Source organism: Rhincodon typus, chromosome 1 (genome assembly GCF_021869965.1).
Source record: "Rhincodon typus isolate 14 chromosome 1, sRhiTyp1.1, whole genome shotgun sequence".
NCBI lineage: Eukaryota > Metazoa > Chordata > Chondrichthyes > Orectolobiformes > Rhincodontidae > Rhincodon > Rhincodon typus.
The window spans coordinates 133,575,269-133,586,586 of record NC_063332.1 but is presented as its reverse complement, the minus strand read 5'-3'; the positions used below and the strand labels follow the sequence as shown (position 1 = coordinate 133,586,586).

Below are 11,318 nucleotides of genomic sequence, written 5' to 3'. Positions count from 1 at the left end.
CCTAACTCCCCACCTACACTCACCTTTACTGGCCCCATCCCCGCCTCTTCGACCTGTTTGTTTCCTCTCCACCTATCCTCTCCTCTATCCATCTTCTATCCGCCTCCCACTCTCTCCCTATTTATTTCAGAACCCCCTCCCCCTTTTCTGATGAAGGCTCTAGGCCCGCAACGTCAGCCTTTCTGCTCCTATGATGCTGCTTGGCCTGCTGTGTTCATCCAGCCCTGCATCTTGTTGTCTCAGATTCTCCAGCATCTGCAGTTCCTACTATCTCTGATCCAAAGTTACATCAGAAGCCTTTAGCTGTAAGGTAGCCAGCAGGATATGGTGAATGGTGCTCCACCTCCAGCTAATGTATTATCATGCTTTGCACAGCTTCAGACTTTAACTTACACATTGTATTGTTACGAATTTATTTGTTCAGTTTAAAAGTAAATAAAATACTTCTTTCTAAAATCTGTACCAACAGCAGAGTTCAAACGTATTAATTTAAAAACACACAGAAGTCACTTGTCACAACATTTTACTGTCTAAGGCTTCTAGTGAACATAGACATTTGATTGGACATTACAAAGAAAGGCAAATGGTGTCTTGGGCTTTCTGTAACAGGTAATAGTTTATTTTACAATTTTTTCAGTATATAGAAGTGAATATAGAAAATGCTAGAAACAATCATGTCAGGCAGCATCTGAGGAGGGAGAAACAGCATTATCCCTCCAGATTAATGACCTTTCATCATCATTCACTTCTTTCAGCTCCTCCTTTTCATCTAAGGTTGCCACAATAACGGTTGATTGCCCATCTCTATCTCCTCCTGTCTGTGAAACATTTTTTCTTCTAATCCCACTTCATTAAAGTTTCCAACCACATTTTTCCATTTAATCTTCAGTTTTAGACTTTTTTTCCCCAGGAGTCCCTCCTCCATCACCAGCCCCATCCCATGTTCCATTCCCCCCACCCCACCTCTTCTGTCCACAACATACAACCATACCATTTTTATTTCTTCTCAGCTACTTTCTCCAAAGCTTCCACAATATTCACTAGCTTTCCTGATTAAGTCCTTTCTCGTCACTCCGCACATCCTTCACCACATCTGCACCTCATTAGTATCCAGTTGCTGTTACTCTCTTTTTGAGGTTTCTTGTTTGGCACTCCTTGTACATCTCCTGTAATATTCATGCATCTGTCTCAGGGATTGCACAAATTCTAGCACATCCTCAGGCTTCCTTTCTAGTCATCAAGTTAGAAGCCTTTGCCAGATCGAAGAATACAACCTGAATGTTGCATTGGTCATTCTAATATTTCTCCATCACTTGCCTCTCAAAAAACTGGTATCAATGGTGCTTCCTCCAGGCATAATCCATAAGGTTGTTGACCTTTCATTGGAAAAGTGTTATCATCTCTGCAGGGACCAGTAACTTGCAAAAAGGAAATTTGAACTTACATTAATAGCTGAAATAATGACATGACAGAAATTTATTTTTCAAGACTTTCACTGTAACAAAAGACTAAATGCCACCTTTGAGGGGAACATAGACTTGAAATCATAAACAGGACATTCTTTTTTCTTAAGTTCAATCAAAAACTCACTTCACAGAATATACTTTACAACCTAAGGTGCATACCTCTGAAGATCATTTTTCTAACCCAAAATAGGCAAATCTTTCAAACTCATTTAAAGTCATGAATTTGGTCTTCCAATCCAAACGCAAGCTTCTTTTCAGTGAGCCACAAAAATGTTCAGCCTCTAGCTGCAGTCTGATCCTAAAGGTCTGGTAAGACTGTGTCTGAGAGTTTTCACAAATATGTTAGAAACCCTTAGTCTCTCAAAGCTCATTTCCATGACAACATGAATTACACAGGCCTTGTTTCCAGGTAGGAAAACAGATTAGCTGCCCTCAAGTTCTATCATCATGCAAGTACTTTGAAAGTTTACAGCATAACCATTTACAACATGAAACTCTCAACATCCTCCTTGGACTCAGACGAGCAGCCAAACACAGCAACCGGTCTCAACAGACTGCTGCCATTGTCTCAAAGTGAGCAGAACACCTTATATCTTCTTCCAGCAAAACAATCTGGGTCTTCCTTTAATCTTTCACAGCCTCCTCAGCCAAGCAGACTTCAGACAGGTCATATGACTGCCTTCATTTTACCATGAATTAAACTTTAAATTATTAAAGAAAATCTTATAAATGCCGTAACTGTAACAGCTGCAAAAAAGGTGGAAATGTAATAGTTTTTAAGCAATTGAAAGGGGAGTGGAGTGTAAAAGTGCAAAATGGAACTTCAGTGATAGGCTGAATGAAAAAGTGTAGATAATGCAGGAAATATGGATGGAGCAAGAAAGAAAAGATACATCTAAGAGAAAGTGTAAATGGCAAACTGATGAACAGTTCCTTCAGAAGGGAAGAGAATATAGAAGACATGGTTGATAAGTTGGCAGATTGCAGCAAAATTTGTTGCTTAGTAGAAAACCTTCTTCACTGTCTAAGATTACAATTGATTAGACGGATCAATGGGCTGAAAATGACAGATGGAGTTCAATCAGGATAAATGCAAGCTACTGCATTTTGGTACAACAAACAAGGATAGGGCCTTGGGTAGTGTTGTAGAATCGAGGAACCTAGGGGTTCAGGAATGTAATTCTTTGAAGTATGCAACTCATATAGGACAGGGTGGTTGAAAAGGCCTTTGGCACAATTGCCTTCATTGCTCAGTCCTTTGAATGTGGGAATTAGTAAGTCATGTTGAGGTTGGACAAGACACTGGTGAGGCCTCTTTTGGAATACAATGTCCAGTTCTGGTCGCCCAGGTATAGGAAAGATATTATTAAGTTGGAGAGGTTTTGGAGTAGATTTATAGCTCGGGTTGTGGGTGTTGAGGTTGGTTGGCTCGCCGAACTGGTTTGTTGTTCCAATTACGTTTCGTTACTGTGCTTGGTAACATCCTCAGTGCAGCCTCTGATGAAGCGTCGGTGTGTTTTCCCGCCTGGTTTTTAAACTCTGGGGTCCGTTGCGATGGTTTGCCTCACTTCCGGGTTTCCTCCGTAGTGGAATGTATATGGGGTCGAGTTCAATGTGTTTATTAATAGCATGCTTCGTGGAGTGCCATGCTTCCATGTTTCCAGGAATTCTCGTGCTTGTCTCTGCCTAGCCTGTCCCAGGATCTTGGTGTTGTCCCAGTCGAAGTCGTGGTTCTCTTTGTCCATGTGGATCGAGATGAGTGAGTATTGGTCGTGTCTTTTTGTAGCCAGTTGGTGTTCATGTACTCTTGTTGTTAGTTTCCTTCCTGTTTATCCGATGTAGTGTTTCTCGCAGTCTCTGCAGGGGATCTTGTAGATGACATTGGTCCTGTCCATGGCAGGGAGTGGGTCTTTAGTTCGGGTGAGCACTTGTCATAGGGTTGTACCAACTGGCTACAAAAAGACACGACCAATACTCACTCATCTCGATCCACATGGACAAGGAGAACCACGACTTCGACTGGGACAACACCAAGATCCTGGGACAGGCTAGGCAGAGACAAGCACGAGAATTCCTGGAAACATGGAAGCATGGCACTCCACGAAGCATGCTATTAATAAACACGTTGAACTCGACCCCATATACATTCCACTACGGAGGAAACCCGGAAGTGAGGCAATCCATCGCAACGGACCCCAGAGTTTAAAAACCAGGCGGGAAAACACACCAACGCTTCATCACAGGCTGCACTGAGGATGCTATCGAGCACGGTAACGAAACGTAATTGGAACAACAAACTAGCTCAGCGAGCCAACCAACCTCAACAAGCTGGAGAGGTTTCAGAAGAGATTTACCAGGATGTTGCCGGGTATGGAATGTTTGAGTTATAAAGAAAGGCTAAGTGGGCTGGAACTTTTTCACTGGAGTGAAAGAAGTCGAGAGGTGACCTTATACAAGTTTCTAAAATAATGAAGGGTATAAGTAGAGTTAATAGTAGTTATCTTTTCACTAGGATGGGGGATTTCAAGACTAGGCGGCACAATTTTAAGGTGAGAGGAGAGAGATTTAAAAAAGACATGAGGGGCAATTTTTTTAAATTTTTTTTTACAAAGTGTGGAATGAACTTCCTGAGGGAGTGGTGGACGTGTGTACAATTACAACGTTTAAAAGACATTTGGATAAATACATGAATAGGAAAGGTTTGGAAGGACATGGGCCAGGAGCAGGAAGGTGAGGCAAGTTTAGTTTGGGATTATGTTCGGCACAGACTAGTTAGACTGAGGAGTCTGTTTCCATGCTGCATGACTCTAAAAGTAAAAAAAAAGTAAAACCACTAGGTTTTCTGGCATTTTAATTTCCCCATCTTGCTCTTGTGCTCACTCCCTATCATCAGCCACTTGCAGTATTCCAAGGAAGTTCATCACAAGCTTAAGGAACAGCATTTTCTCTATCAATAAGTTAATTTACGGTCTTCCAATTTCAGTGAGTTCAACAATTTCAGATTGCAGCTTCTGCTACAATTTTGTTTCCTTTTTCTTTGCAGATTTTGGTTTTACTCTCGTTTTTCCTCTTAATTTTTGCTCTTGGGTGGCAGTTGTTCGTCATTCTGCCATTTGTACCTCCTCTAGACACGTCTTTAATTAACTTAACCCATTACCACTTCCTTCTGCCTTTCACTAGCAACTGTTTTGGCACTTAATCATTCCTGTTTCCCACACTATTACAGACCTTCTATTTTGTTCTTTTTCCCACCATCTCCCCTTTCACTTGTTGGGAACCTGTTACATTTTTAAACTTTCCCCAGTTTCATGAAAAATCATAGACCTGAAATGTTTAACAATGTTTTTCTCTCAAGAGATGCCACCTCACCCGTACAGTAATTCCAACGTTTTCAGATTTTCCGTTTTTATTTCAGACTTCAAACATAATTTCTAATGCAAAAGCAAAATAAAGGCACGGTAGCTTTCAAATGTCACTTCCAAATCTCAAGTTGGAATTTATTTTTATATTTGTGCTTTAATAAGATACAGGAAGCACGACAACAAAAAGAATCCAGCGATAGATTGTACTGAAAACGACATACCTTTTCTAAAGTGCCTACCATCTGTGCATTTTTAATACTTCAATTTTGGTTGAGGGGAAAGTGAGGCAAGGATCCTGACACACATACGCTGGGCTGAATGGCATCTTTCTGTGCTTTATTTCGTCAATGGGTTCTACGGTTATTTTTCAAATTTAATATTTTTCTTTTTAATCATCTTCTGAGGACAAAATACTTCTAGCAGCTTCTCTAGCCTTTGTCAGACTGACATATCAGATACAATTACTAAGCCACAGGGTAGAATGTTTAAATAGGAATAATTTGGAATTTTCACAGTGAAAAGTTGGATCACCAACAGGACAGTTAATTTTAATCAATTATTATTCTTCTTTCTTAGAACCAAGAACAATGTTCACTTGTCCACAGTATCCATTCATCTTTATGCATCCGATTAATTTAGTCAGCAGTTCTGTTCCAGATGGGAAATAAGTCTTACTTTCCTAAAGTAAATGGTGAATTTTAAATTAAAATCACATAATTTTGAAGAAAAATATTCAAAAAGAAAGTAATTTGCTTATACAAGTTAAGCCTACATGTGTTACTTCAGAAATCTCTAATCCCTGGAGATCTATGTAAATACACAATGTTAAGTCTTGTTTTAGTTGCAAAAGTCAACGTTCCGAGGGATGGAACAGTAATCCTCTATGATTTCAACATGAATAAGCATTTTTGTGCTAAATAAGTTCAATACTAGATTTATTTTATTTACTTCCAACCAACTCGAAGATCTTACCCCCGGGCCTAAACTCTTATCTACTACAGGGTGCTAAATGTGTGTAGGAGAATTCAATACTCTTTTTGTCAACACTGTATCTCTCCATCTCTATTTCTAATGTTTTATCAACTAACTTCATTTTTCTTAAAAAAAGGGCAGAATTGTGAATGAAAACGTGAATGAATCTTCATTGCAGACTACATAACATACATTAAAACTTTTAAAAGCAACAATGACTGGATTTTCTAACATTTTTGCGTTAGAAAACTCAACATATCAATAATACAAAAATTGTTAAAGTTTCAAGCAATTTAGAAACTAAAATGCATTAAACAAAGAATTGAAGGGAAAAACAAAAACTTACCCTTTTAAAAGCCATGGGTTTATTGATGTCAGAGCTAATAATTTAAGAATAAACCATACAGCAGTTGGGAAAAATCCAAGTGTGAAGATCTGCACAAACATGTGAAGTTTTACATGCATCAAAGCACTAGTCAGCTCCTGAAATATAAAGGGGGAACAAAGTGGACATAAAACTTTAAAATAACAAGTTTGCACAAATGCTAGAATAGAACTAAAATCAGACATTTTAATGTTTACGTTTTTTTAAGTCATAAACTAAATAAAACCTTCAATTTATCTTCTAGATCTGTTCTGCCTAGAATACTGATCTCCTCAAACTTTTTCTATCATAAAAATAAAACAATGGACTACTGCTTTGGTAAATGCTTAACAGCACAACTTCAACTGTGTCAACCATTAGGGATTGTGGAATATAAAATTTGGCTGCCCACAGAAATTCATCACAATTCTCCACCTACTTCACATGTGCAAAGCGTGACTGTCACAAACGGATCCACCACAGACCCAGAGTACAAACTGGGGTCAAGCACAGCAGTCATCACACCAACACTCTTCTCCATCTTCTTAGCTGCAGCACCCTATCAGACTACAGCCAAATTACAGGGTAAGCAGGAAACTTCAACCTTCAAGCACCACCAGGCCAGAAACAAAACCACCCCAACTTCTGTTATCAGGCTGCAGCACACAGACAATGCCTGCGCATGCACAGAGGCTGAACTACAAAGCATCATCAATGCATTTACATAGGCCTGTGAGAAAATGAATCTCAGACCAAACACATGAAAAAAAACACATTCTCTACAGCCTGCTCCTGTTAGAAAACACTGCACCCAACCAAAACGGTCAACCAACAAAATCCATGGCAAGCCTCTAGACAACGTGGATCATTTCCCATATCTTGGCAGCCTCCTCTCAGTGCAACCAAGCATATCAATGAAATCCAACATTGATCCAAAGTGTTAGTGCATCCTTCAGATGCCCAAGCAGAGTGTTCAAACACTGAGACCTTAAATTCAGAACTAAGCTCCTGGTCTATGGAGCAACTGTGGTCCCCACCCTTCTGCATCCATCAGAAGCATAGAAACATGGACCATGTACAGCAGACACCTCAAATCCCTTTGCAAAACCCTACCAACCTACTGGCAAAGATAGGTGCACCAATCTGACCACGCTCATCCTGTTTATAATTCCTGCTATTGAGGCACTGGTCATGCACAACACAAAACTTCCTGGACCATAATTCTATTAGTTTTAAAGTAGTGACAGAAAAGGATAGACTGAATCTAAGAGCTGAAGTTCTAAAATGAAGGAAGGCCAATTTTGACAATATTAGGCTAGAACTTTCAAAAGTAGATGGAGGGTGGGGGTAGATGTTCGCAGGCTGGGAGATGGGAAGTCTTCAAAAATGAGATAACGTGTGTTCAGAACAGTACGTTCCTGTTAGGGTGAAGGGCAAGGCTGGTAGGTGTAAGGAATCCTGGATGACTAGAGAAATTGAGGTTTTGGTCAAGAATAAGAAAGCAGCATGTGTCAGGTATAGACAGCAGAGATCAAGTGAATCCCTAGAAGAGTACAAAAGCAGTAGGAGTATACTTAAGAGGAAAATCAGGAGAGCAAAAAGTGGACTTGAGATAGCTTTGGCAAATAGGCTTAAGGAAAATCCAAAGGATTCTATAAATACGTTAAGGACAAAAAAGGGTAACTAGGGAAAGAATAGGGTCCCTTAAAGATCAGCAAGGCTGCCTATGTGTGGAACCACAGCAGAAGGGGGAGGTACTAAACGAATATTTTACATCAGAGTTAACTGCGGAGAAGGATATGGAAGATAGAAAACATGGGGAAGTAAATAACGACATCTTGTAAAATGTCCAAATTATAGAGGAAGTAGTGCTGGACGTCTTAAAATGCATAAAGGTGGATAAATCCCCAGGACCTGATCAGGTGCACCCTAAAACTCTGTGGGAAGCGATTGCTGGGCCCATTGCTAAGATATACCATTGATAGCCTTGGGGGAGGTGCTAAAAGATTGGAGGTTGGCTATCCTGGTGCCACTATTTAAGAAAGGTGGTAAGGAAAAGCCAGGGAACTACAGACATTGGTAAGCCTGACAATCGGTGGTGGGCATGTTGTTGGAGGTAATTCTGAGGGACAGGATTTACATGTATTTGGAAAGGCAAGGAGTGATTAGGGATAGTCAATGTGTGTTTGTGCGTGGGAAATCGTGTCACACTAACTTGAGTTTTTGAAGAAGTAACGAAGATGATTAATAAGGGCAGAGTGGTGGATGTGAGGTATACGGACTTCAGTAAGGCATTCAAGAAGTTTCCTCATGGTAGACTGGTTAGAATGGAATACGGAGAGAACTAGCCATTTGTATCCATGGGGCAAATTTTTCACGCAGAGGTTGGTGCGTGTATGGAATGAGCTGCCAAAGGAAGTGGAGGAGGCTGGTACAATTACAACATTTAAAAGGCATCTGGATGGATTTATTAATAAGAAGGGTTGAGAAGGATATGGGCCGAATGCTGGCAAAAATGGACTAGATTTATTTGGGATGTCTGGTCTGCATGGACGAGTTAGACCGAAGTGTCCATTTCCATGCTGTATATCTCTATGACTCTATGACGAATTGCTCTACTCCAAGCTCAGGAATGGTAAGCAATCACTAGGAGAGCAGAGGAAATGCTACAAGGACATCCTGAAAGCTTCCTAAACAAACACATCATCCCCACTGACACTTAGGCATGCCTTGCATTCAAATATACAAACTGGGGAAGAAGCATCTGCAAAGATGCCAACCATTTTCAGCAACACCTAGCAGAATATGTGGAAGTCAAGTGCAAGCAGCAGAAACAGCAAGCAGAATCCAGAGTGTCCCTCTCAACCGCTTCATCAAAAACCACCTGTCGCACTTGTGGCAATTTCTGTAGCACAGGATTCGATTATTCAGCTACTGCAAAATCACATCCCCTACCCACTATACCACACCCCTCCACCCTCCACCCTCCACCCTCCACCCTCCCCAGGCCAGAAGCAAGTCAGTCATTCTCAATCCCGAGGAACTACCAAAAAAAAAAGAATTTCTTAACATTATTTATTTTAATTAATCACTTCACGTCTAGTAAAATATAATTGTATAAACAGTGCATCTGTTCCTGAGAGGGTGAAGGGCAAGGTTGGCAGTAGGGAACCCTGGAGGACAACAGATATTGAGGCTTTCACCAGAAAAAAAACAAAGGGGAATTGGCATGGCTCAGGTACAGGCAGCTAGGGTCAAGGGAATCCCTGGAGGTGTACAGGGGATACAGCATTTTACTGTGAAGGAGGAAAACAGGGGGACAAAAACAGGGCACGAAATAGCTTTGGCTGAGAAGATTAGGGTGAATCCAAACAGATTCTTTAAGTATACTAAAGGAAAAAGAATAAGTTGAGAAGGAATAGGACCGCTCAATGACCAAAGTGGACATGTGTGTGTGGAACCACAGGAGATGGGCAAGGTCCTCAATGAATATTTCTCCTGTGTGTTTACCATGGAGGAAGACATGGGAACTTGGGGATGCTACTGGCAATATCTTGGGAACAATCCATATCACAGTAGAGGTGGTGTTGGTCATATAGAATATATGAAGGTAGATAAATCTCCTGGTCCTGACCAGATATATCCAAGAACCCTGCAAGAGGCTAGAGAAGAAATTGTGGGGATCCTGGCTGATATATTTGCATCATCGTTAGCCACAGGTGAGGTCCCGGAAGACCAGAGGGTAGCAAATGTTGTGCCCTTATTCAAATAGGGCTGCAAACAAATACCTGGAAACAACAGACCAGTAAGCCTAACGTCTGCGGTAGGTAAGTTACTTGAGAAGATTCTGAGGGATATGATACACATGCATTTGGAAAGACAGGGTTTGACTGGGAGTAGTCAGCATGGCTTGGTGCGTGGGAGATCATGCCTCACAAATTTGTTAGAGTCCTTTGATGAACTGACCAGGAAGATTGATGAGGGCAAGGTGGTAGACGTAGCCTATATAGATTTCAGTCCGATTTTTAATTGGGTTCCACATGGTAGGCTGCTCTGGAAGGTTAGATCGCATGGAATCCAGGGAAAGTTGTCAATTTGGATACACAATTGGCTTGATGGTAGGAAACAGGTAATAGTGGAAGGATGCTTGTCGGACTGGAGACCTGTGATTAGTGGTGTGTCTTATGGGGTCAGTGTTGGGCCCATTGCTGCTGCTATCTATATCAATGATTTGGATGAAAATATGCAAGGCATGATTAGTAAGTTTGTGGATAACAATAAGATAGGCAGTATCGTGGGCAGTGAGGAAGGTTATCAGAAATTGCAGCGGGATCTTGATCTGCTGGGGAAGTGGGCTGAGAAATAGCAAATGGAGTTTAATATAGATAAGTGTGAGGTATTGCATTTTGGAAACTCAAATCAAGGTAGGAGCTTCATGGTGAATGGTTGGGCCTTAAGGAGTTTAGTGGAACAGAGGGACCTTGGAGTTCAGGTGCACGGTTCTCTGAAAGTGGAATCACAGATAGACAGGGTGGTGAAGGCGGCTTTGGCACACTGGCCTTCATCAGTCAAGGCATTGAATAAAGAAGCTGGGAAGTTATGTTGCAGTTGTACAAGAGCTGGTGAGGCCACATTCAGAGTATTGTGTTCAGTTTTGGTCACCTTGCTATAGGAAGAATGTTATTAACCTGGAAAGAGTGCAGAAGAAATTTACAAGCATGCTGCCAGGGCTCAAGGGACTGAGTTATAGGGAGAAGTTGGACAAGCTAGGACCTTCTTCTTTAGCGTGTAGGAAATGGAGGGGGATCTTATACAAGTTTACAAGATCATGAGGGGCATGGATAGGATGAATACACTCCCCAGGGTTGGGGAAATAGAGGACTAGAGGGCATCAGTTTAAGGTAAGACAGGAAAGAATAAATGGGAGCCTGAGGGGCAACTTTTTTTACAGAGGGTGTTACGCAAATGGAATGAGCTGCTTGCGGGAGTGGTTGAGGCAGGTACATTAACAACATTTAAAAGGCATTTGGCCAAATATGTGGATAGGAAAGGTTTAGAAGAATATGGGCCAAGTGCAGTGAAATGGGGTTAGCGTGGATGGACATTTTGGTCAGTGTGGACCAGTTTGGGCTGAAGGGCCTGTCTTTCTGTGCC

At 41.2% G+C, this 11,318-nt stretch overlaps 1 protein-coding gene across 8 annotated transcripts in view; it reads right to left on the bottom strand.

Moving 5' to 3' along the window:
• The window catches only part of slc10a7 (solute carrier family 10 member 7), a 252,486-nt gene that overhangs the window by 216,487 nt on the left and 24,681 nt on the right, over nt 1-11,318 (bottom strand). For 5 of the 8 annotated variants that reach the window (XR_007263258.1, XM_048603168.1, XM_048603150.1 and 2 more), the window contains exon 3: nt 6,147-6,283. The exons of 1 other annotated variant lie outside the window; for it this stretch is intronic. Coding sequence is in view for 6 of the 7 variants with exons in the window: in XM_048603168.1 (XP_048459125.1) it covers nt 6,147-6,283 (137 nt within the window). In the remaining variant the exon portion in view is untranslated. Of the gene's footprint in view, nt 1-988; nt 1,419-4,938; nt 5,508-6,146; nt 6,284-11,318 lie in introns of those variants that run through there. 2 more of the 8 variants (XM_048603179.1, XM_048603173.1) reach the window with 2 other exon arrangements.